General features: G+C 47.7%; 1 protein-coding gene across 3 annotated transcripts in view; it reads left to right on the plus strand.

Moving 5' to 3' along the window:
• Positions 1 to 27,342, plus strand: part of CDAN1 (codanin 1) — a 162,905-nt gene that overhangs the window by 79,172 nt on the left and 56,391 nt on the right. For all 3 annotated transcript variants that reach the window (XM_077261534.1, XM_077261543.1, XM_077261552.1), the window contains 4 exons: positions 293 to 382; positions 753 to 807; positions 6,651 to 6,784; positions 19,498 to 19,601. In XM_077261534.1, the coding sequence (XP_077117649.1) occupies positions 293 to 382; positions 753 to 807; positions 6,651 to 6,784; positions 19,498 to 19,601 (383 nt within the window). The remainder of the gene's footprint in view (positions 1 to 292; positions 383 to 752; positions 808 to 6,650; positions 6,785 to 19,497; positions 19,602 to 27,342) is intronic.

Consider the following 27,342-nt stretch of genomic DNA (forward strand, 5'->3'; position numbering starts at 1 on the left):
AACTGGTTGTACCGATTTTGGGCCTATGGCCTTTTGTTGATGGGTTGGTGCATGTGTTTAGTTTTTTCGAGTTTCTCCTGCTTTTACACTAACTGAGGTACTTGGTGCCTGTCGGTGGGTGTATACTGCTGAGGAGGAGCTATTTTCATTTTTTTGCGTAGTGTCAGCATCCTAGCGACAGCAGCATACACACATGGTTACCTGTGTCCCCCAATGAAGGCTCCAAGAAAGAGATTTTGTCATGAGTGCCAAAAATCCTTCTTTTAATGTCATGTGGCTTGTTATTTTTAAGGTGCCGGCATTGCCAGAGGAAATGTTTTTCGACAGTGAAGTTGCTCAGGATGAGATTTCAGTAGAGATGTTAGTATCCATACAAGGGCTGGTGAGTGTGTGGTGTTACATTACATGTATTCTGTTTTCAAATAAAGCTCTTATTGTCCTTATGTCTTTTTGTTTAGTCAGTTATTTCTGTTTCTAGAAGAGCTACGAGATGGTCAATATGGCTGCCATTATATCCATCTTATGAGTGGTCTCTGTAAAGCGGCGATGTTATATAACATTATCTTAGAACAGCAGCATAAAGTGTAATAAGATAGAGATAGTAAGTTTAAAGGGACAATTTCAGCTAGAGCTAGACCTTAATATGGAACTTGGTATTGTAATGACTACTGAGCTGGTAATGTGTGGGCAGCAGATGTGTCTGAGGTGACCTATTATATATTGAATAATAACTTGTATTGCCATTATTTTAGGACAGCGTACCGTTGGTGGATCAACAACTGTTATATAACTGTTGCCCTTATATTGGTGAGTAACACCCGGACCTTTATGGAGAATATAAGCTATCAACATGACCTCTTTTGCCATAAGTGTTATGCGATTATTGAATTTCACTACTATACATTTACACCAGTTACAATATTATTTTCTAATTCTTTACTGCATTTTAAGAATTACTAAACCTTTAAAGGTAACCTGTTATGTCCCCAAATGCTATTAACCTGCATATATGGGGTTAATCTGCAGGTTTATAGTGTACTAAAGCCCGATTGACAGGAGGAAATGAACTTTATTCCTACCAACAGTCTCAGGCTTTCAGTCATAGAGTGTCAGCCGGCTTCAGTCACCGCTCTGTACATTGCATTTAAATGTCTTTGATATATTGTGGTCCCTTGCAAGATCAGCGGGCGCTGGCTCTTGAGTCATCCGCCAATTGCACATTACCCATTGAACACAGGCACAGTTGTTTACAGCTCCAGAAGAAAGGCTATGGTCCTGATAGAATTGGTTGTTAAAGCCTGTCTTGATATGTGCTAGTCAGTCCCAGGCACATACTTCTTAATGAATCCAGAGGGTATGATAAGTGGTGTGCTCCTTGCCACAAAACTTACTCTACTAATAAATACATGATGAGCGGGGGCTCTCCACAGCAGCTCTGCCCAATGGGCAAAAACAGCATGAGAACACCAAAAGTCACAAAACTTTAGTACAGCCTTGAGTGGCAACAAAATTTTCCAAGACTTTTACTCCAATTTCTATTCTCAAATCTTTTATAAATCATGACCTGTGAGTCTCAACACAGCTTTATGGTGCGCTTCTGGTCAGAAGGGGTACTAATGCAGATCAGCCCCTATTTAAAGTGTTTTTCTGATTTTGCATAAAACGCAGCTTTACTCGCCTTCCCCGTTGCAATGTCTCGTCTCCCGACACTGATTTTTGTTTTCAGCATTGTCGTAATTTCAACAGCACTGCAACAAATAACTGTGCTTGGCAACTTTGTAGACTGCACAGGCCGCTCAGTTGCTGAACTCACTCATTGCCTACAGCGCAGCGATGTCACTGGTGCAGCTAATAACAGACCCTGGAAGTATCGGATACTCTATTCAGGACCCAGGGAGGATCATTATAGAACATTGTTTTTAAACAAACTGCATATGGGGACGGGATGTTTCCAAAATTTGCAATCCATTTAGCTGAATAGGAGCTGAGATGCAGTTCTCAGCAGTGGCAACTACACATGAAGTTTATACACCACGCTGCCTGGAGTTACTGTAAGTTTGTGGGGGTGCTGGACCAACATCCATCTATCTATGTCTTTCTTCCCTCTACTGGAATCCATTATACCGGAAGAGAAAAGAAGGATTTTTCTACTCGCCGGAAAATATTTCTTGGAGCCTTTATTGGGGGACACAGGCAAAAAGTTAGCTCCTCCTCAGCAGGGAACACCCACAGACTGGCACAAACATATACGCACACACACACATATATACACACACACATATCTCTTTAAGGATTTTAGACCAGGGATTAATCTAGGTGTGCTCCAGTCCCATTCCGGGCTCCCCCGGCTGCCCGCGGCGACAGCCGCTCCATCCCTCTCCCCCCCCCCCCCCCCCCCCATGCGGCTCCCAGGCTTAAATTTAGCCCCCCACACCCCCGCTTCGGCCTACCACATGGCTTGGATTGTCCTGTTTGTAAGAATGACAGGATGGATGGAAGGGTAAAAGACATGGGTGGTGTGTGACTATTCTCACACCAGCAAAAGAAGGCCTTCCAGGTCCGGTGATAAATGCGTGAGTACGAAGATTTCCTTGCCCTGATCATGGTCTGTATGGCCTGGGACGAGAAACCTGCTTCTAGCAAGACTCGTTAAATTGAGAGACCGAGAATTCTGGTGGAAGACTGGACCCTGAGTGAGAGTAGGTTTGGTCGGTCTGGGAGTTTCCAAGGTATATCCATGAGTAGGTTGACTAACTCGGTGTACCAGACTCTTTTGGACCAGTCTGGAGCCACTAGGATGACACGGGATCAGAGAAAGTGGTGGAAAAAGGTATGGAAGTTGATAGTGAGATCGGGGAATGACCAGGGCGTCGGAACCAACTGCCAGGGGGTCACGAGACCTGGCCATGAAACCAGTGACCTTGTGATTCATCTGAGACTCCATCAGATAAACGTCTGGAGTGCCCCATTTTTAACAGATCTGATCGAACACTGAGAGATTGCATGACCTTTCGCACGATGAGAGACTTAGGAAATCTGCGGCCCAGTTGTCCACGCCTGGAATATGCCCCACTGATACTGCTGCCATGTGCTGTCGTGACAACTTGCCAGTGAAGGGCAAGGAATGATTTCCACCGCTTGATTTCCACCGCAGGAGAGACTCCACCAAGCCAGAGACTGCCTCACTTGAAGGGTCAGAAGTATGGGGCAATCTAGCGACTAAATCCTTTTGCCCCAAGCTGACAGGAGGGCCAGTTGGAAGGGACGGTTTCCATCGCATCAACCATCTTACCTAGAGCTCTCATGCAGTGCAGAGTCTGAGAGCATGGGGAAGGGTGACTTAGAGCACAAATCTCCAGGTGGAGTGCAGAAATCTTTTCCTCTAGAAGAAATTTTGGGTGAGATGTATCGAACAGCATGCCTAGAAAAACTAGGCCCTGGACCGAGATCATAGGTGATTTTGCTGTGATCTCTACCCATCCTAGATGGGTAAGGGTATCCAGAGTGACCTGAAGACTTTTGTAGAAGTCTCGGAAAGAAGGCCCCCTGATCAGTAGGTTGTCCGGGTAGGGAATGACTAAACTCCCCTTAGAACGAAGAATGGCCATAAGAACTGTGAACTGATGGGACTACCCCTTAACCGCAAAGCGGAGAAACCTCTGTTTTGCCAAGCAGATCAGGATGTGGAAATCTGCATCCTGGATGTTAACAAAGCAGAGGAACTCCTCTGGTTCCATAGAGGCAACTGCCAAACAGAGGGATTCCATTAGGAAATAACGAAGGTGCACCCCCCAGTTTAGTAGCTTGAGAACCAGGATCAGACGGAGAGAACTCTCCTTTGGGACCATGGAAAGTTTGGAATTAACACCGAGAAGTATTCCTGAGAAAGAACAGGCACAATAATCCCTGCCTGGAGGAGAGTGTCAATGGCTTGGAAGAACCCAGGAACCTGAAATGTAATCCTTGAAGAGTGTATCATAAAAAAGTCTGCATGGGAGAGAGGAAAATTCTATCTTTTAACCTGTGGTGACAATCTCCCTAACCCAGGCATCGTCAACTACGGGAGCACGCTTCCTGGTAAGGAAGATGGCCACCCACCCTGAGAGGATTCTATGCAGAAGAGAATCAATTGGATTGGGCACCAGCGGGTTTGTCAGAATGGCCTTTATAGCGCCATGATGGGGCAGGCTTTAAGGACTGCTTCCTCCTCTCTTGCTGTGCTGGGGACTGATCTCGCTGGGAGGAGGTCCCAGAGGAAGAGCGATGACAAAACTTGAGTGTCTCTTGCTTAATGAACCCTTATGCTGGAGAAGAGAAATACTCTTACAACTGGTGGCGTCTGAGATGAGCTGATCAAAAAGTTTTGATCCCTGAAAGGGGAGATTGGTAAGGGACTTTTTGGATGCCGAGTCCGCATTCTAGGCCTTGATTCAGAGGATTCTGTGTGTGGCTACAATATTGCTGGTAACATGGGCAATACAGGCGGCGTTAAGAGATGTGGCGAGTAGATATTTACCTGCATGGACAATCTGGTCCACAAGATCTTCGAGTTCGCCTGGTGAGACCACTGATAAATTTCCCTGCCGAAGGAGCTTTTTGCCCAAGTGGAACCTGGCTTGGCTACCCATGTGGAAGCGAATGCAGGAAACAGCACGGCGCCATCAGCCTTTTTGAATGAGACAATGATTCGGAACAGGACACTCCTCCTTAATATTGAAGGTCTGATTGACTGGAGATATGAGACTGTCGACCATATCCTGGAGTTTGGAAGTTTAGTCCATGTCAGGATCAGATTCTGGCTGGGAATCAAGGTAGGACCCTGGGGCCACCTCGGGGGAGGAGGAGTGGGACACTGAGGCCATCCTGGAGGATTTAGAGGGAGAAGGGGAACCAGGTGAGGAAATGGAGTGTGTCCACTTCTTGGACCTTATCCTTGACCTGCAATGCTGAGTGATAAATAGGTGCCTGTGATTCATTCAGAGGAACGATTGGAGCAGTGGTGGCGGCTGACAGGTTAAGGAAACATTCAAGAACCTGCACCAGGGACTATGATCACTTGGTTAGGTCAGTTACCGATTGACAAATAGCGACAGCCCACTCCGGAGGAGGGAGTGTTCTCTCATCCTCAGTGGCAGGGGACTTCTGTGAGGCTTGCATGGTGGAAGGGGTGCAATCTGGGCAGAAGGCTAAAGCCTGACCTGTTTTCCATTTCTTTGCAGGGGACACAAGCGTAGGGGGAGGGACAGGAGCAAGGCTCCGTAGGTCTGGACATATGTAGAGGGCTGGAGCTGAGGAAGGCTGTTGAGGAGGGCTAAGCCTAGAATGAAAGAGCGGCCTGTACAGGGCCTACCTGGTCATGAGAACAGAATCTCTGTCTGGGAAGGTCTTTTTACCTGTTTGAGAGAAGACAGGTCATGTGGGAAACGACACTGTGAAGCTGCGGTTGGAACCGAAATATCACGGAGCCGGAGAGAAAGGGGGGGGGGGGCTTAGACCTCGCGCACTTAGAGTCTGTGCTTTGGGAAAAATACAAGTGCTCCCATGGGCTGGAAAGCTTGTGCGAGAACACTTACACGCTGATTGGTAGGGGACAAGGGGGACGTGAACAGGCCGGCGCTGTAGAGGGATTGAGCCAAGCGCTCCCATAGGCCAGAGTGTGCACCCCCTGATTAGCTGGCGCGCATGAGGGAGGGTGTACAGACGAAGTGGAAACCGAGGCGTAAAGTTTTCTCAGATGTAGGCGCATAGGAAAGAACGCTCAATGTAAGGGGAAAGGACAAGGAGCATCCATAATCCCTGTAGTTGCCTTCCCCTCTGCCTTGAAGCATATCTGTGGAGAAAGGAGGGAGATGATACCTGTCTGGTCGAGGTTCCAACTACCTCTTCTCAATCCGGAGGACAGTATAAGGAGCCCCCAGGTGACGAGGGGGGGAGTCGGGAGTCACTTGAAAAAGAAGACCGGGCGTCTTCCTTCCAGCATCATTGTGGACACACAACTGTGTCGACTCTGAGAAGGAGAGGGCTACTGAGAAGTGACCATAGTCTTCCTCCTGGCACCTCCCTGTGGAGAGGGATGGGGAAAAGGCAAGGAGAGTCGCCACGAGCCACCCTGAGACGCGCTCGAAGTGTCGGGCTAAAGCCCTGCCTCACAGACCAGAGAGGTTACAATTTGGACGGCCCCACACTGTTCTCTCGGTCACATATTTTGGGAAAACAGGGTGAGAAGTTACTCTGTTTACCTGAAGAGAAAAATAAAGCAAAAAGGTTAATAACACACAAACTAGGTGATCTAAGGAGAAAAAAAGAGGGACTTGGGATCAGATCTAGGTCTGCCTCCTGCTGAAACAAATAAAAAACTTAGGAACTTTGTGCCAGTTGGTCAGTGTACACAGCTGAGGAGGAGCTAACTCTTTTTTTCTGCCTACTGTCAGCCTCCTAGTGGCAGCAGCATGCATCCATGATTACCTGGGTCCCCCAATGAATCGAAAAATTAATATTGCTGAGTTGCAGAGAGTAATACAGAAAAAATGTGCAATATGTCACTGCGGGACCTGTGTATATTGTACTCTCTAATCCTGCTGAAATATGAACAATGTAAATTTTTTGGGCCATGAAAGAGGTTTTCTTGACTTCATGTTTCTCTTCTGCAGGAGAACTGAAGAAGCTGCTTGCTTCTTTTGTTGCTGGGTGTGGAGCAAAGAATGGGGGTTTTGTAAGGAAAATTACTCCAACTGCTGCAGAGCCCCTGATGCCTAAACCAACTTTATCACAGAAAAAACTTCAGGTAAATTGTCCGAGTATATTTTATCCATATCTTATTCTGCATATTCTAATAAACAATACATCATTTAGTTAATACTGAAGCTGGGGAAGACTGTTATGACAGGATGATGGTGTTACTGGTGATCATTGTGTGACTCTAGACAGGGAACCCTCAATATATTTATTTGTCTTATTGGTGCATTCAAAAATCCATTTAACGGGAACCTGTCAGCAGGATTGTGCACAGTAACCTACAGACAGTGTCAGGTCGGTGCTGTTACACTGATTACAATGATACATTGGTTGATGAAATCTGTGGTGGTTGTTTAATCTTTATGTAGTTTTGAGTTAGATACGCTCGTTCTCTGGGGCGGCCTGTGGGGAGGTAGGGGGGGGTCTTCATGGGGTGCTCTGATTAGACATACATTCATAAAAAGAAAAAAGGATGGCGCCGCCTCAACAGTACCCACGATCCAAATATATATATATACTAGATGGTGGCCCGATTCTAACGCATCGGGTATTCTAGAATATGCATGTCCACGTAGTATATTGCCCAGCCACGTAGTATATTGGCCAGCCACGTAGTATATTGGCCAGTAACGTAGTATATTGGCCAGTAACGTAGTATATTGGCCAGCCACGTAGTGTATTGGCCAGCCACGTAGTGTATTGGCCAGCCACGTAGTGTATTGGCCAGCCACGTAGTGTATTGGCCAGCCACGTAGTGTATTGGCCAGCCACGTAGTGTATTGGCCAGCCACGTAGTGTATTGGCCAGCCACGTAGTGTATTGGCCAGCCACGTAGTGTATTGGCCAGCCACGTAGTGTATTGGCCAGCCACGTAGTGTATTGGCCAGCCACGTAGTGTATTGGCCAGCCACGTAGTGTATTGGCCAGCCACGTAGTATATTGGCCAGCCACGTAGTATATTGGCCAGCCACGTAGTATATTGTGTTGTGATCTGGTGGCCTAGGAGCAGCATGGACGAGCTCTGGAGTAGGTGGCCTCTATACTGACCGCAGACCCTGAACTTAACACCGCAACTATAAGTAGCCGTGGGATGTTCCTGTCACTCCCTCGACACCTCGTCACAGCCGGAGGACTAATTACCCCTAAAGAAAGAAACCGGAAAACTATCTTGCCTCAGAGAAAATCCCCAAAGGAAAGACCGCCCCCCACAAATATTGACTGAGAGGAGAGGGAAATTACAAATGCAGACTGAAAACAGAATTTAGCAAAGGAGGCCACGCTACCTAGAAAGAAAAGACAGGACAGAGTACTGTGCGGTCAGTATTAGAATACTACAAAAATCCACCACAGAGAATACAAAAATCTCCACACCTAACTAAAGGCATGGAGGGTAACTCTGTGACTCCAGAGCTTCCAGCTTGGCTGAATAAATCCTTACACAGACAAAGCTGGACAAGAAAAAACATAGCAATTCACTGAACTATAAAGTCCACCGCATGTGGACTGCAAAAACAAAGCCAGGACTTATCTTTGATTTGGACAATCCAGCAGGAGAAACCAAGCAGAGATGTAAATCCTCCAGAAAACAATGGACAACTGGCACTCACTAAAGGGTGAAGCCAGACTAAATAGCCCCGTCCAAAGTGGAAGCACCTGATGACTGCTGTGAAGGACAAACAGCAGCACTACCACTTATAACCACCGGAGGGAGCCCAAGAGCAGAACCCACAACATAATTCACAACAATATTGCCCAGTCACGTAGTATATTGCCCAGTCACGTAGTATATTGCCCAGTCACGTAGTATATTGCCCAGTCACGTAGTATATTGCCCAGTCACGTAGTATATTGCCCAGTCACGTAGTATATTGCACAGCGACGGAGTATACAGCACAGAGCCACGTAGTATACAGACTTAAAATAAAAAATAAACATATCCTCACTTCCGAAGGCCCCTTGAAGTCCTGGCCCTGTGTGCGGTGCACGCGGCAGCTTCCGGTCACAGGGTTGGAATGAGCGCAGGACCTGTGATGACGTCACGGTCACGGCAGGTCCTTGTCGCATACCATCCTTAGCACCGGAAACCTGCCGCTTGCATGGAGCGGTCACCGGAGCGTCGCGAGGAGCGGGAAAGGCGGCGGAAGGTGAGTAATGATTTTTTATTATTTTTAGCATTTGATCTTTTTACTATTGTTGTGGCATAGGCAATATCAATAGTAAAAATTTGGTCACACAGGGTTAATAGCAGCGTTAATGGAGTGCGTTACACCGCGGCATAACGCGGTCCATTAGCGCTGCCATTAACCCTGTGTGAACGCTGACTGGAGGGGATAATGGAGCGGGCACTGACTGCGGGGAGGCAGGAGCGGCCATTGTGGCGCCAGACTGTGCCCGTCGCTGATTGGTCGCGGCAACACGGCCACGACCAATCAGCGAGTTGGATTTCCGTGACAGACAGAGGCCGCGACCAATGAATATCTGAGACAGACAGACGGAAGTACCCCTTAGACCAGAGGTGTCAAACTGCATTCCTCGAGGGCCGCCAACAGGTCATGTTTTCGGGATTTCCTTAGCATTCCACAAGGTGCTGGAATCATTCTGTGCAGGTGATTAAATTATCACCTGTGTGCAATACAAGGAAATCCTAAAAACATGACCTGTTGGCGGCCCTCGAGGAATGCAGTTTGACACCTCTGCCTTAGACAATTATTATCTCTCTCTCTCTCATTTAGATTATATATATATATATATATATATATATATATATATATTATCTATCTATCTATATATATATATATATATATATATATATATATATATATATATATATATATATATATATATATATATATATATATATATATATATATATATCTATATACACACAGTGGGGCAAAAAAGTATTTAGTCAGTCAGCAATAGTGCAAGTTCCACCACTTAAAAAGATGAGAGGCGTCTGTAATTTACATCATAGGTAGACCTCAACTATGGGAGACAAACTGAGACAAAAAAATCCAGAAAATCACATTGTCTGTTTTTTTATCATTTTATTTGCATATTATGGTGGAAAATAAGTATTTGGTCAGAAACAAACAATCAAGATTTCTGGCTCTCACAGACCTGTAACTTCTTTTTTAAGAGTCTCCTCTTTCCTCCACTCATTACCTGTAGTAATGGCACCTGTTTAAACTTGTGATCAGTATAAAAAGACAACCTGTGCACACCCTCAAACAGTCTGACTCCAAACTCCACTATGGTGAAGACCAAAGAGCTGTCAAAGGACACCAGAAACAAAATTGTAGCCCTGCACCAGGCTGGGAAGACTGAATCTGCAATAGCCAACCAGCTTGGAGTGAAGAAATCAACAGTGGGAGCAATAATTAGAAAATGGAAGACATTCAAGACCACTGATAATCTCCCTCGATCTGGGGCTCCACGCAAAATCCCACCCCGTGGGGTCAGAATGATCACAAGAACGGTGAGCAAAAATCCCAGAACCACGCGGGGGGACCTAGTGAATGAACTGCAGAGAGCTGGGACCAATGTAACAAGGCCTACCATAAGTAACACACTACGCCACCATGGACTCAGATCCTGCAGTGCCAGACGTGTCCCACTGCTTAAGCCAGTACATGTCCGGGCCCGTCTGAAGTTTGCTAGAGAGCATTTGGATGATCCAGAGGAGTTTTGGGAGAATGTCCTATGGTCTGATGAAACCAAACTGGAACTGTTTGGTAGAAACACAACTTGTCGTGTTTGGAGGAAAAAGAATACTGAGTTGCATGCATCAAACACCATACCTACTGTAAAGCATGGTGGTGGAAACATCATGCTTTGGGGCTGTTTCTCTGCAAAGGAGCCAGAACGACTGATCCGGGTACATGAAAGAATGAATGGGGTCATGTATCGTGAGATTTTGAGTGCAAACCTCCTTCCATCAGCAAGGGCATTGAAGATGAAACGTGGCTGGGTCTTTCAACATGACAATGATCCAAAGCACACCGTCAGGGCAACGAAGGAGTGGCTTCGTAAGAAGCATTTCAAGGTCCTGGAGTGGCCTAGCCAGTCTCCAGATCTCAACCCTATAGAAAACCTTTGGAGGGAGTTGAAAGTCCGTGTTGCCAAGCGAAAAGCCAAAAACATCACTGCTCTAGAGGAGATCTGCATGGAGGAATGGGCCAACATACCAACAACAGTGTTGGCAACCTTGTGAAGACTTACAGAAAACGTTTGACCTCTGTCATTGCCAACAAAGGATATATTACAAAGTATTGAGATGAAATTTTGTTTCTGACCAAATACTTATTTTCCACCATAATATGCAAATAAAATGATAAAAAAACAGACAATGTGATTTTCTGGATTTTTTTGTCTCAGTTTGTCTCCCATAGTTGAGGTCTACCTATGATGTAAATTACAGACGCCTCTCATCTTTTTAAGTGGTGGAACTTGCACTATTGCTGACTGACTAAATACTTTTTTGCCCCACTGTGTGTGTATATATATATATATATATATATATATATATATATATATATATATATATATATATATATATATATATATATACACACACACACACACACACACACACACACACACACACACACACACACACACACACACACACACACACACACACACACACACACACATACATATATAGATATATATATATATTTATGCGATCATGCTGCAGCTCCGGCCCTGCCTGCAGAAAGGGATTTGTTTTTAAGTATATATTATGTAAACTAGGGGGCAGGTCAGTAAGGGATCAGTGACCTGTCAGAGGCCATACAAATAAATACCTAATCAGAGCACCACATGAAGACCCTACCTCCCCACAGGCTGCCCCGCAGCACGAGCGTATCATTAACTCAAAACTAAAAATAAAGATTAAACAGCCTCAAGACTGATTTCATCTAACAAGGTATAATTTTACTCAGTATAACTGCACCGACCTGACACTGTCTGTAGGTTACTCAGCACAATCCTGTTGACAGGTTACCTTTAACTGTGAACCAAGAAAATCCTCTCACTTATTTTTGACACCTCATAACCACAGAACTGTCTATCACAGCTTTAAACCCTTAGTGACAGCCAATTTGCAGCTTGATGACCAGGTCAATTTTTACATTTTTGATCACTGTCACATTGAGGTTATAACTCTGGACCGCTTTAACAGACCCTGCTGATTTTGAGATTGTTTTTTCGTGACATATTGTACTTTATGATAGCGGTAGAATTTCTACAATATGACAAGTTTTATTTATGAAAAAAAATGGAAATATGGCAAATATTTTTAAAAGTTTTCAATTTTCACTTTTAATTTTTATTCCCTTAAATCAGAGAGATGTTACACAAAATAGTTAATAAATAACATTTCCCACATGTCTACTTTACATCAGCACAATTTTGGAAACAATTTTTTTTTTGTTAGGAAGTTATAAGGGTTAAAAGTTGACCGGCGATTTCTCATTTTTCCAACAAAATTTACAAAACCATTTTTACTCTGTCGCCTCATTGGGGGACACAGGACCATGGGTGTTATGCTGCTGTCCACTAGGAGGCGACACTATGCATAATCTGAAAAAGATTAACTGTGGCTCCTCCTGTGCAGTATACACCCCTGGACGGCATCAGCCTTCTCCAGTTTTTGCTTAGTGTCGCAAAGGAGGCACACCTAAGATTTTTACTCCGTTTTCCGACGGGATTACAGATGAAGAAAAGAGGGTCTCCTGTGAGACTCCCGGCATGGCTCCTTCCTCGGCCCCCTATAATGGGGTGCCCAGTTGAAGTTGAGATGGCTATTCCCCATGCTGCTCCTTCCCCAGCCCCTCGGGTGCTGGTTCGAAGTCGAGACCCCCCTCCTTCCCCAATTCCTTTTGGTTTCTGGGTTGAGGTCGAGGCGAGGATAAAGGCCCCTGAAGGTGACAAGCACCCTCCCTATCCCCCTCTGGGGGTATTAGGTTGAGACACCTCAGGTAGGGCCTGTACAGGCAGCATCCTACAGCTCCCAGCAATGGGCCAGCACACTGCGCCTGCATCCAGGGACCCCAGCCCAGCTGCGGGCTCCTGTTGGGGCCGGGGGGAGTGCAGGCAGGCATGGCACATACAGACACAGGGCTCTCTGCGGCAGCACCAGCTCTATACTGCCTCAGGGGGACCCCTCACAGGGCCCCCCTCTCGCTTACAGCCCCACCGCTATCCTGCCTTTAAATCCGGAGGGGTCCGGTTCAGAACCGACCCCCTCCCGGACTTTCGCGCCGGCCTGGAGCCCTTCTGGGCCTCAGGCATCTACTTTAGGCCCCGGCTTCGGCCTAGCTGAAGCCACAGCCTCCTCTCCACCCCCCGGCCCGCCCCCCGGATGACAAATATGACACTCTACAGTGTCATACAAGGGGCGGATCGAGACAGAAAGGGCATGTTTTTACACAGCCTTGCCGCCTTTTTTTTTTTTTTTTTTTTTTTTTTTTTTTTACAGCTCTCCGCCCCCTTCTCCTCCTCTCTTCTCTGTCTCTGCAGCCATTTTCGGCTGCAGATTAACCCTGCATCTCCCGGTCTGCAGGACCAGGCAGCCAGTCTCCGGGGGGCACAGGACTGTGGATCTTCGGCGCTGGACCTAGGGGCACACTGGTGGGGTAAGATCACAGCTGGGTTCTTTTTACTCAGCTGTGAATCCATATTACCTATAAGGCTCCCCTGTAGGCTCTCTACCCCTGTAAGGTCCATCTGCTGGCAGCACCTCTGCACTTTGTGCACTATGCAGGGCTCAAGGTCCAAGAGAACCAGGCAGAACTGCTATTATGCATTCTGCACAGCCTGCGGGACCGCTCTCCCCAGTAGTAGCACGTACCCGCATTGTCAGAACTGTATACAAACTACTGTCACAGCCTCAAGAAGCCCCTGCCAATGCCTCGGTGTCTAATGCCACGCCGGAATGGGCTACTCAGATATCGCAATCTATGACGCAGTCTATAGATAACCTAACTTCCACATTGCTTCAGGCTCTGCAGGGTCATGCCCCGGCTATGACCGTTACCCAGCAAAGGGAGAGCTTGACTCCGGAACAAGATGACCCTGGCACATCCACGTCTAGGTCAGGACGCAAGCGGATCCATAGATCAAGTCCATCTGCGTCATCCCATAGCACACGGTCATCCCCCTCTAGGGAGAGACACCGTAGCTCCAGGTCATCTAGACCGTCCCATTCCAGGGACAGACAATGCAGATCTCCGCAATCCCCAACCAGAGAAGGCCTCCTCCCCAGCCCACCCAGCAGGGGACGCCTCAGTGATACACAGGATTCGGAAGGCATCTGCGACTCTGACTCGGACAGAGAAACGAGGGGTCCCTGATCCCAATCCCTCCTAGCAATACAGCGCTAGTTGAGGACATATCGTCCATCCATCGGGTGCTGGACATTTCTGATCCGCCACCAGAGGCCCCAGAACATAAGATTTCCTTTGAAGGACCTCTGAAGCCGCCTAAGGTTTTCTCTAACCACCCAGAGTTTAAGGCGATCCTTAAAAAACAGCTCTCACAGCCTGAGAAAAAATTCGCTAATCGCAAATATCTGGAGGCGAGGTACCCCTTCCCACAGAAGGACACCAAGGAATGGACAGATCCACCTGAAGTGGATCCCCCAGTCTCCAGGCTAGCAGCACAGACCCTTCTTTCACTGCCAGATAGCTCAACCCTCAGGGACGCAGCAGACCGGCAGGTAGAACGCATGGCTCGTTCAATTTTCGAGGCAGCAGGGGCATCCCTGGCTCCCGTGTTCGCCTCAGTTTGGGCTGCCAAGGCCATCTTGGCCTGGGCAAAGAATTTACAAGCCTTCCAAGCATCCGCTCCTGAACTGTCGGACCAAGCGGTTCAAATTGCTGTTGTAGCAGATTACATGCTCCATGCAGCTCTGGATTCAGCAAGGGGAGTCGCGGGGATAGCATCAAACGCCATCACGATTCGGCGTATCCTCTGGCTGCGAGAATGGAAAGCGGACGCAGCCTCAAAGAAGTCCCTCACGCACCTCCCCTACCTCAGTGGGAGACTTTTCGGTGAACAGTTGGACACTATGATATCCAACGCCACAGGGGGTAAGAGTACTTCTCTTCCCCAACTGAAACCTAAAAGCACTTACAAGAAGCGTAACCAAACTCGATTCCGATCCTTTCGGAATTCCTCCGGCTGGTCCGTCTCACGTCCAGTACAAAATCGTAACCGTTCCCCACGCAGGGACAACTCACGATCGACGCAAAGGTCGGACAAGACCTGGCAGTCAAAAGCAGGCCAGTCTAAGCCCAAAGGAGGAAAATCTCAGACTTTCTCCTCCTCATGACTCACGGACTCCGGAAGACACCACACCAGTAGGCGGCCGACTTTTGCTCTTTCATCAAGTCTGGCTGCCTATTACAGAAGACAGGTGGGTCATGGAACTAGTGTCTTCCGGATACAAAATAGACTTCACCTCCAACCCACCGGACCGGTTCTTCCTCTCTGTCCCCCCGAAACCGCCAGCCAAGGCTCGAGCCTACCACCAAGCGGTCTCCTCGCTTTGTCAATCAGGAGTCATAGTACCGGTACCCACGACCGACCGCTTCCGAGGGTTCTACTCCAATCTGTTCGTAGTTCCCAAGAAAGGAGGCAGCGTACGGCCCATACTAGACCTAAAACAGCTCAACAAATATGTACGGGTCCGTCACTTCCGCATGGAGTCCCTTCGGTCCATCATTGCGTCCATGGAGAAGGGAGAATATCTCGCCTCCATAGACATACAAGACGCATACCTGCATATACCCATTGCACCTGCCCATCAGAGGTTTCTCAGGTTCGCAATAGGCCAGGACCACTACCAATTCGTGGCTCTCCCCTTTGGACTCGCCACGGCTCCCAGAATGTTCACCAAGGTCATGGCAGCAACCATGGACGTCCTGCATTCCAGAGGCATAGTAGTCGTTCTATACCTGGACGATCTACTTATCAAGGCTCCCACCTTCAAGGACTGCGAGTTCAGCGTCTCAATCACAACCGATACTCTGTCGCATGGGCTGGTTAATCAACCTACAAAAGTCATCACCAACCCCGAGTCAGTCCCTGACCTTCCTGGGAATGTTATTCAACACCTCCAGGGGTCTAGTGCTCCTTCCCAAGGACAAGGCACTGGCCCTCCGACTAGCAGTTCGCACCCTCCTCCGCAAACCCCCTCGATCTCTCCGGTTTGCCATGAGAGTCCTCGGCAAGATGGCAGCAGCAATAGAAGCTGTCCCATTTGCCCAGTTTCACCTCAGACCTCTCCAACTAGCCATTCTCAGGTCCTGGGACAGGAATCCCTTCTCTCTCGACAGGGAGTTCCAGCTAATGTCGTCAACCAGGAGGTCCCTGCACTGGTGGCTCAAGCCAACCTCGCTAGCAAAGGGGAAATCCTTTCTCTCAGGTCAATGGAAGGTTCTGACCACCGACGCGAGTCTGACGGGTTGGGGTGCGGTGCCCCTACACCACAGGGCACAGGGCAAGTGGTCCCCAGCGGAAGCGACCATGCCCATCAACATCCTGGAAATTCGTGCCATCCTTCTGGCATTGAGGGCCTTCCATCACTTACTGGCAGCCTCTCACATCAGGATACAGTCGGACAATGCCACGACTGTGGCATATGTGAATCATCAAGGGGGGACCCGCAGTACCCAGGCGATGCGGGAAGTGTCACATATCCTCCGCTGGGCGGAGGACACAGGGTCGGTTCTTTCGGCGGTCCACATTCCGGGTGTGGACAACTGGGAAGCAGGCTTCCTCAGCCGACAAGGAATAGACTCGGGAGAGTGGTCTCTCCATCCCGAAATTTTTCAACAGATCTGTCTCCGCTGGGGGACACCGGATGTGGACCTAATGGCATCCCATTTCATTGCCAAGGTCTCCAACTTCATTGCCAGAAGACACGATCCGCGGTCGCTCGCAGCAGACGCTGTGGTTCAGGACTGGACCCAGTTCCAGCTTCTGTATATTTTTCCACCTCTCCCCCTGATATCCAGAGTGGTGAGGAAGATCAAACAAGAGGGAGTTCCAACCATCCTCATTGCACCGGACTGGCCCAGACGCACATGGTACGCCGACATCGTACAACTCACAGCAGACGCCCCCTGGCGTCTCCCCGACCGCCACGATCTTCTATCACAAGGGCCGTTCTAACACCAGAACTCAGGGGCTCTTAATTTGACGGCGTGGCCCTTGAGACCTGGGTTCTAACCCAGGCAGGGCTCTCGGCAGATGTCATTGGAACCATGATCAGAGCACGGAAACCAGCCTCTGCCAAGATTTATTACCGTACCTGGAAAGCTTTCTTTACCTGGTGCGAAGCTCGTGGCCAGATCCCACTCCCTTATTCCCTACCCAAAGTACTTGGTTTCCTCCAATCGGGTCTGGAGGCCAGGCTGTCATTGGGCTCGCTTAAGAGCCAGGTGTCAGCCCTCTCAGTGCTTTTCCAAAAGCGCATTGCTACCAAGCCGCAAGTAAGGACTTTCCTTCAGGGGGTTTCCCGATTGGTTCCCCCCTACAGACGACCACTAGAAACGTGGGACCTCAACCTGGTCCTGACAGCATTGCAGGAACCACCCTTCGAACCCCTTAAGGAGGTCCCGCTCCGCCTTCTTTCCCAGAAGGTGGTTTTTCTGGTGGCAATCACCTCGCTACGCAGGGTGTCTGAACTGACAGCACTCTCCTGCAGACGGCCTTTCCTGGCATTTCACCAGGACAAGGTAGTTCTTCGTACGGTCCCATCCTTCCTTCCGAAGGTTGTGTCCGACTTCCACCTCAATGAGGAAATTTCACTACCATCCCTTTGTTCGGTTCCGGTTCATAGAGTGGAGAAGGCTCTGCATACGCTTGACCTTGTCAGGGCTTTGCGTATATACGTGTCTAGGACTGCGTCCTTCCGGAGGTCTGATTCCCTTTTCCTCCTTCCGGAAGGCGGCCACAAGGGTATGCCAGCTTCCAAAGCTACTCTTGCCAGGTGGATCAAATCCACCATACAAGAGGCCTTAAGAATTCTCTTCCAGCCGGTATTACGGCACACTCTACACGGGCGGTAGGGGCCTCCTGGGCCATTCGGCACCAGGCTTCGGCACAACAAGTGTGTAAGGCGGCCACTTGGACTAGCTTACACACGTTTACTAAACACTACAGGGTTCATACCCAGTCCTCAGCGGACGCGAGCCTGGGTAGACGTGTCCTGCAGGCGGCAGTGCCCTAAGTGTACGGGCCTGTCTGCACAATATTCGTCCATTGCTTCCCACCCAGGGACTGCTTTAGGACGTCCCATGGTCCTGTGTCCCCCAATGAGGCGACAGAGTAAAGGAGATTTTTGTGTACTCACCGTAAAATCTCTTTCTCTTAGCCTCTAATTGGGGGACACAGCTCCCACCCTGTTGCCCTTTCCGGGCTGTTGTAACTGTTGAGTTCTCATATTGTTTCTTGAGCTCGTACATAGTTGCCTTCTTACAGGCATAATTATGTTATTCATGTTACGTTCCTCCTACTGCTTTTGCACAAAACTGGAGAAGGCTGATGCCGTCCAGGGGTGTATACTGCACAGGAGGAGCCACAGTTAATCTTTTTCAGATTATGCATAGTGTCGCCTCCTAGTGGACAGCAGCATAACACCCATGGTCCTGTGTCCCCCAATTAGAGGCTAAGAGAAAGAGATTTTACGGTGAGTACACAAAAATCTCCTTTTTTAGGGACCATCTCACATTTAAAGTCACTTTGAGGGGTGTACGACAGAAAATAACCAAAAGTGACGCATTCTAAAAACTGCACCCCTCAAGGTGCTCAAAACCACATTCAAGAAGTTTATTAACCCTTTATGTGCTTCACATGAACTGAAGCAATGTGGAAGGAAAAAATTAACATTTAACTTTTTTTTTTTTTTTTGCAAACATTTTACTTCAGAACCAATTTTTTTATTTTCATAAGTGTAAAAAGAAAAAATGAACAGCAAAATTTGTTTTGCAATTTCTTCTAAATACGCCGATACCCCATATGTGGGGGTAAACCACTGTTTGGGCGCACGGCAGAGCATGGAAGGGTTGGAGTGCTGTTTGACTTTTTCAATGCAGAATTGAGATTGGATGCCATGTAACGTTTGGAGAGCCCCTGATGTGCCTAAACAGTGGAAACCCCCCACAAGTGACACCATTTTGGAAACTAGACCCCCCCCAAGGAGCTTATCTAGATGTGTGGTGAGCACTTTGAACCCCCAAGTGCTTCACAGAAGTTTATAACGTAGAGCCGTGAAAATCAGGAACGCTATTTGTCTCTCCTCTGATGTGCGATCACATCAGAGAGAGAAATTAAATGGCAAATCGCGTTGGTTTTTTTCCGGTCGCTGTTATACGGTTAATATGGCGATCGCAACCCCGGTAAAAACCAACCCAAATCATGTTCTCTGGGGTCTAGGCTACCCTGTGGTTTAAGTACCCTTAACTACCGCCATTAAAAGGCATATCGGCGGTCGTTAAGGAGTTAAGCAACGTTGTAAACTTTTGTAGGTAGGGCTGTTTCTGATTTCCTGCATTCAACCCTGTGACTACTCCCCGACCCATTATTTTTTACATATGGTTATTAAAATATTCCAAATTTTATTAGAATTGTGATATTTTCCAGATAGCTGCCGTTAGATTACAGTTCATTCTGACCCTTACACGTCTCCAGGATTATATTGTAAACCATATGTAAATCAATGATTTTTCTCTTATTTGCTGTTTTCCACAGGCAGAACTGGAACAAGCCTTCTTCCACAACCAGCCTCCATCTCTACGCAGATCTGTTGAGTTTGTGGCTGAAAGAATTGGGTCAAATTGTGTCAAACACATCAAGTAAGTATTTGGATCTTTAATTAAACTTCCACCTTTATCATCGTGTCATTTCGTGTCGGCATTTGTTTTTATTTGTTAACTTCTGTGTTGTGACCCATTGTCAGAAAAATGTTTATTTTTTTTGCGCTTGCATCAATAATTGTTTTTAATAAACCGCACAATATAATTCCCTAACTTCAATGTAAACCTGTTATATTCACAATGTTACCATTTGATTTCTTAACCACTTAAGCTGTAATACGGAAATTCAGACAAGATGTAAACCTGCACTTTCTGTAGTTATTACCAAGGCTCAAATTAAAGACAATTTCTCAACTAAAATATGGTGTTTACTTGAAAAACAGTGATATTCTGCATGTGAACACTATTTTAGCATATTCGGCTTTCTTAACAGGAAGATTGGCTACAGGGAGAAAATGTTATGTTCTTCAGCATGTGTGCAGAACGGTGATAACCGCACGCTGAATATTACCGGCCCTGGGGGCCTCCCTGATGACTGGAGGAGATCAGCTGCAAGGAGGATATACAGTAGAAACTAGAAGTTAAAACACTATATAAGAACACACATATGCATATTTTTCTCAATATCTGTCATGAAATCAGAACAAACCTTTCCCGTTTTAGGTCAAATAAGATTACTATTATTATTTTTTGCCAGAATGAGAGAATGTTTTAAAGCATTTTTATTACTTCAAAGTCAAAATTTTACATACACTAAGATTGCTATGCCTTTAAACAATTCTGGACTGCCCATATGATGTCATGTGTTTGGAAGCTTCTATGTGTTTTGGCAACGTCTGAGTTAATTAGAGACACACCTGTGGATATACACTGCTCAAAAAAATAAAGTGAACACTAATATCCCGCATCCTAGATATCACTGAATGAAATATTCCAGTTTTAAGTCTTTATTCATTACATAGTGGAATGTGTTGAGAACAATAAAACCTAAAAATGATCACCGTAAATCACAACTAATATCCCAAGGAGGTCTGGAGGTGGAATGATGCTCAAAATCAAAGTGGAAAATGAAGGTACAGGCTGATCCAACTTAAGTGGAAATGCCTCAAGACAAGGAAATGTATGACCTCCCTACAACGTCTGGGCATGCTCCAGATGAGGTGGTGGATGGTCTCCTGAGGGATCTCCTCCCAGACCTGGACTAAAGCATCCGCCAACTCCTGGACAGTCTATGGTGCAACGTGACGTTGGTGGATGGTGCAAGACATGATGTCCCAGATGTGTTCAATCGGATTCAGATCTGGGGAACGGGCGGGCAAGTCCATAGCTTCAATGCCTTCAGCTTGCAGGAACTGCTGACTCACTCCAGCCACATGAGGTTTGGCATTGTCCTGCATTAGGTGGAACCCAGGGCTAACCGCAGCAGCATATGTTCTCCAAGGGGTCTGAGGATCTCATCTCAGTACCTAATGGCAGTCAGGCTACCTCTGTCGGGCACATGGAGGGCTGTGCGGCCCTCCAAAGAAATGCCACCCCACACTATTACTGACCCACCGCCAAACCGGTCATGCTAAAGGATGTTGGAGGCAGCCGATCGCTCTCCACGGCATCTCCAGACTGTCACGTCTGTCACATGTGATTAGTGGGAATCTGCTTTCATCTGTGAAGAGCACAGGGCGCCAGTGGCGAATTTGCCAATCCTGGTGTTCTGTGGCGAGTGCCAAGCGTCCTGCACGGTGTTAGGCTGTGAGCACAAACCCCATCTGTGGACGACGGGCACTCAGACATCCTCATGGAGTCGGTTTCTAACAGTTTGTGCAGACACATGCACATTTGTGGCCTGCTGGAGGTCATTTGGCAGGGCTCTGGCAATGCTCCTCCTGTTCCCCCTTGCACAAAGGCTGACGTAGCGGTCCTGCTGCTGGGTTGTTGCCCTCCTACGGCCCACTCCTCGTCTCCTGGTGTACTGGCCTTTCTGGTAGCGCCTCCAGCCTCTGGACACTACGCTGACAGACACAGCAAACCACTTTGCCAAAGCTCGCATTGATGTGCCATCCTGGATGAGCTGCAGTACCTGAGCCACTTGTGTGGGTTGTAGAGTCCGTCTCATGCTACCAGGAGTGTGAAAGCACAACCAACATTGAAAAGTGACCAAAACATCAGCCAGAAAGCATTGATACTGAGATGTGGTCTGTGGTCCCCACCTGCAAAACCACTCCTTTATTGAGTGTGTTTTGATAATTGCCAATAATTTCCATCTGTTCTCTATTCCATTTGCACAACAGCGTGTGAAATTGATTGTCAAACAGTGTTGCTTCCTAAGTTTGATTTCACAGAAGCTTGATTTACTTGGAGTTATATTCTGTTGTTTAAGGGTACTGTCACACTCTGCAACTTTCCAACGATCACGACCAGCGATACGACCTGGCCGTGATCGTTGGAAAGTCGTTGTGTGGTCGCTGGAGAGCTGTCACACAGACCACTCTCCAGCGACCAACGATGCCGAAGGCCCCGGGTAACCAGGGTAAACATCGGGTTACTAAGCGCAGGGCCGCGCTTAGTAACCCGATGTTTACCCTGGTTACCATCGTAAAAGTTAAAAAAAAAAAAAACGTACATACTCACATTTCGGTGTCCGTCAGGTCCCTAGCCGTCTGCTTCCCGCTCTGACTGACTCCCGGCCGTAAAGTGAAAGCAAATCACAGCGGTGACGTCACCGCTGTGCTCTGCTCTTACTTTCCGGCCGGCAGTCAGTCAGAGCGGGAAGCAGACTGCAAGGGACCTGACGGACACCGAAATGTGAGTATGTACGTTTTTTTTTTTTTTTACTTTTACGATGGTAACCAGGGTAAACATCGGGTTACTAAGCGCGGCCCTGCGCTTAGTAACCCGATGTTTACCCTGGTTACAAGCGAACGCATCGTTGGATCGGTGTCACACACACCGATCCAACGATGACAGCGGGAGATCCAGCGACGAAAGAAAGTTCCAAACGATCTGCTACGACGTACAATTCTCAGCAGGGTCCCTGATCGCTGCTGCGTGTCAGACACAGCGATATCGTATGGATATCGCTGGAACGTCACGGATCGTACCGTCGTAGCGACAAAAGTGCCACTGTGAGACAGTACCCTAAGTGTTCCCTTTATTTTTTTTGAGCAGTGTATAATGTACACCTGAAACACACCACTTCAAGCGGAAGTCTCAAGAAATCAGCCATGATATCAGGAAGAGAGCTGTGGACTTGCACAAGTCTGGCTCATCCTTGAGTACAATTTCAAGATACCTGAATCTGCCTCATTTATCTGTACAAACAATTATGCGCAATTACAAACAAGATGGGAATGTCCAGCCACCATACCGCTCAGGAAGGAAACGGGTTCTGTGTTCCAGAGATGAACGTGCTTTGGTCCGACATGTGCATATCAACCCAAGGACAAAAGCAAAAGACCTTGTGATGATGGCGTAAGCTTGTAAGATTGTGTCAATATCCACAGCAATACTGAAGCAACATCTCAAGACATCAGCCAGGAAGTTGAAGCTTGAGCTGAAATGGGTCTTCCAAATGGACAATGACCCAATGCATACTACCAAAATGTTAACAAAGTTGCTTAAGGATAACAAAGTCAGTGTTTTGGAGTGACCATCACAAAGTCCTGATCTCAATCCTATTGAAAATTTATAGGTAAAGCTGAAAAGGCAGGTGCAAGCAAGGCGACCTACAAACCTTGGATCAGTTATACCAGTTTTGTAAGGAGGAATAGGTTCAAATTCCGACTAACTATTGTGATAAGCTTGTGGAAGGATCCCAAACAGTTGATCCAAGTCATTCAGTTTAAGGGCAATGGTACCAAATACTAATGAACTGTAAACTTTTGACTTTGCATAAAGTAAGGCTCTCTCTCTCTTTCTCTCTAACATGTTTAAAACTGTATTTATTTGCACTATATCTGCAGGTGAATGCTGTTGTTTTTACTTTTTTTTTAACTGACAGATTCCTTTAACCCCTTAACGACCGCCGATACGCCTTTTAACGGCGGCCGCTAAGGGTACTTAAACCACAGCGCCGTTAATTAACGGCGCTGTGGAAAAAGTGAATAGCGCCCCCCAGAGTCGGATTTTCTCTGGGGTCTCGGTTGCCGAGGGTAGCCGAGACCCCAGAGAACATGATTCGGGGGGTTTTTACCGACCCCCGAGTTGCGATCGCCGGTAATTAACCGTTTACCGGCGGTCGCAACAAAAAAAAAAAAAACGCGATTTGCCGTTTAATTTCTCTGTCCTCCGATGTGATCGCACATCGGAGGACAGAGAAATAGGGTCCCCGATGGCCCCCAATAGCCCCCCAATACTTACCTACCTCCCCCGGTGCTCCTCGTGTCTCCCCATGGGCGCCGCCATCTTTTTTCCGGGAAAAAATGGCGGGCGCACGCGCAGTGCGCCCGCCGCCCGGCACCCGGATGTTCTTTGGGGTCTTGGCTGCCGGGGGTAGCCGAGACCCCAAAGAACATGATCGGGGTCGATTTGCACCGACCCCTGCTTTGCGATCGCCGGTAATTAACAGTTTACCGGCGACCGCAAAAAAAAAAAAAAAAAAAAGCGATCAGTTATTTCTCTGTCCTCTGATGTGATCGCACATCAGAGGACAGAGAAATAGGGGGATTCGGGGACCCTAACATACTCACCCGGGGTCCCTGGGTCCTCTTCTGTCTTCTCCTGCCAGCCGGCTTTTTCATCATGGCGGGCGCATGCGCAGTGCGCCCGCCATCTGCTGCCATCTGCCGGCCGGCAGGAGAAGACAAGTTGGGGCTAAAATTAGGGTTAGGGTTAGGGTTAGAGTTAGGGTTAGGGTTAGGGTTGGGGCTAAATTTAGGGTTAGGGTTAGGGTTACTTTCACACTAGCGTTTTTTGGCTTCCGTCGCAATGCGTCGTTGGAGAAAAAACGCATCCTGCAAAAGTGCTTGCAGGATGCGTTTTTTCTCCATTGGCTTGCATTAGCGACGGATTGCCACATGTCGCATCCGTCATGCGACGGATGCGTCGTGCTTCGGCGGACCGTCGACACAAAAAAAACTACATGTAACTTTTTTGTGCGACGTGTCCCACATATTTCAGTGCCACGTGCCACGTATTTAAGTGACACGTGCCACGTATCAAAGTGCCACGTGCCACATATTTCAGTGCCACGTATCAAAGTGCCACGTATCAAAGTGCCACGTGCCACGTATCAAAGTGCCACGTGCCACGTATCAAAGTGCCACGTGCCACATATTTCAGTGCCACGTATCAAAGTGCCACGTGCCACGTATCAAAGTGCCACGTGCCACGTATCAAAGTGCCACGTGCCACGTATCAAAGTGCCACGTGCCACATATTTCAGTGCCACGTGCCACGTATCAAAGTGCCACGTATCAAAGTGCCACGTATCAAAGTGCCACATCTTTCAGTGCCACGTGCCACGTATTTAAGAGACACATGCCACGTATCAAAGTGCCACGTGCCACGTATTTAAGTGACACGTGCCACGTATCAAAGTGCCACGTATCACGTATTTCAGTGCCACGTATTTAAGTGACACGTATCACGTATAAGTGCCACGTGTCACGTATTTAATTGCCACATATTTAAGTGCCACGTATCAAGATTTTCCATGGAGAACAGACACATCCAGAGATATGTCTGCTCTCCACGGCTGCAGCAACACACTGACAGGAGCCATAGTTCCTGTCGGTGTGTCACTGCGCATGCGCGAGCGAGTTTACCGGCGGTCATTGACCCCGGCACTCTCGCTTAACGGCAGTGCTGCGTGGGAAAGTTCAACGCAGCTGTACTGCTGTTAACCGAGACGCCGGAGTCATTGAACTCCGGAACAGTACGCGATACACTGCTAGGAGCTTCGCTCCTGGCAGTGTATCGCCGGAGAGCAGCCGATCGGCGTGGGACACTCGTTTTATGGATTCTGCGGACAGGGAGTATGAATTTGGTTTATTATTTTTGGATTTTTTCCTGGAGGATCGAGGGCTTCGCCTACAAGTGTGCTGTTGGTGAGTATATACTCTGTGTTATATGTTGTATGTACTGTGTGTCATGTATGTGTATTGTGTGTAGGTGTTTTGTGTAACTTTACAATTGTGCTAAGTCGCCGGACACAGGGACAACTCTCCCATCCTAATACCGGATGGGAGTAGTAGTCCCATACGGCGACTTAGCACAATGGTGGCACTAGCGTCGCATGGGGACACACACACGCACACACACGCACACACAGAAGGACTCCATGCTGCTTCACTGGGGGGCGGGGGCTTCCCTCTTCCTGTCCGACGTCACGTCCGGTCCTGGGTGTCAACCCCTCCGTACAAAGACGCCGACACCCAGGACAAAGGCGCTGTGTGTGGAAGGTAATATGGGGCCCTAGGGGGATACGCAGACACGCCGCTGCGTAAAGAATTGACATGTCAATTCTTTTTACGCCGGCGTGTTTGCAGACAAAAGCGCCACGTTTTTTTGCGGTGTGTCTGAACGGCAAAGTGAATTTCTCATTCACTTTGCCGGCAGACGAAAATGACATTGCGCATTTTTGAAAAGCGCCCGCAAAATAGCGCTCAAAAATGCGCTATGTCTGAAAGTAGCCTAAGGCTTCTTTCACACTTGCGTCGGTACGGGGCGGTCGCAATGCGTCGGCCCGATGTACCGACGCACGTTGTGAAAATTGTGCACAACGTGGGCAGCGGATGCAGTTTTTCAACGCATCCGCTGCCCAGTCTATGTCCTGGGGAGGAGGGGGCAGAGTTACGGCCACGCATCCGCGGAAATGGCGGACGCGACGTACAAAAAAAAGGTTACATTGAACTTTTTTTGTGACGACGGGGGCTAAAGTTATGGTTAGGGTTGGGGCTAAAGTTAGGGTTGGGGCTAAAGTTAGGGTTAGAGTTGGGATTAGGGTTAGGGTTTGGATTAGGGTTGGGATTAGTGTTACGTTTGGGATTAGGGTTGGGATTAGGGTTAGGGGTGTGTTGGATTTAGGGTTTTGATTAGGGTTATGGTTAGGGTTGAGATTAGGGCTGTTTTGGGGTTAGGGTTGTGATTATCGTTAGGGTTGTGATTAGGATTATGGATCGGGTTGAGATTAGGGTTAGGGCTGTGTTGGGGTTAGGGTTGGAGTTAGAATTGGGGGGTTTCCACTGTTTAGGTACATCAGGGGGTCTCCAAACACGACAGCCAATTTTGCGCTAAAAAAGTCAAATGGTACTCCCTCCCTTCTGAGCTCTGCCGTGCGCCCAAACAGTGGTTTACCCCCACATATGGGGCATCAGCGTACTCGGGATAAATTGGACAACAACTTTTGGGGTCCAATTTCTCCTGTTACCCTTGTGAAAATAAAAACTTGGGGGCTACAAATCTTTTTTGTTGGAAAAAAAAATATTTTTTTATTTTCACTACTCTGCATTATAAATTTCTGTGAAGCACTTGAGCTTTCAAAGTTCTCACCACATATCTAGATAAGTTCCTTAGGGGGTCTAGTTTCCAAAATTTGGTCACTTGTGGGGGTTTCTACTGTTTAGGTACATTAGGGGTCTGCAAACGCAACATAACGCCCGCAGACAATTCTATCAAAGTCTGCATTGCAAAATGGCGCTCCTTCCCTTCCGAGCTCTGCCGTGCGCCCAAACAGTGGTTTACCCCCACATATGGGGTACCAGCATACTCAGGACAAATTGGACAACAACTTTTGGGGTCCAATTTCTCTTGTTACCCTTGTGAAAATAAAAATTTGGGGGCTAAA

This window comes from Ranitomeya variabilis, chromosome 1 (assembly GCF_051348905.1).
Source record: "Ranitomeya variabilis isolate aRanVar5 chromosome 1, aRanVar5.hap1, whole genome shotgun sequence".
Lineage (NCBI taxonomy): Eukaryota > Metazoa > Chordata > Amphibia > Anura > Dendrobatidae > Ranitomeya > Ranitomeya variabilis.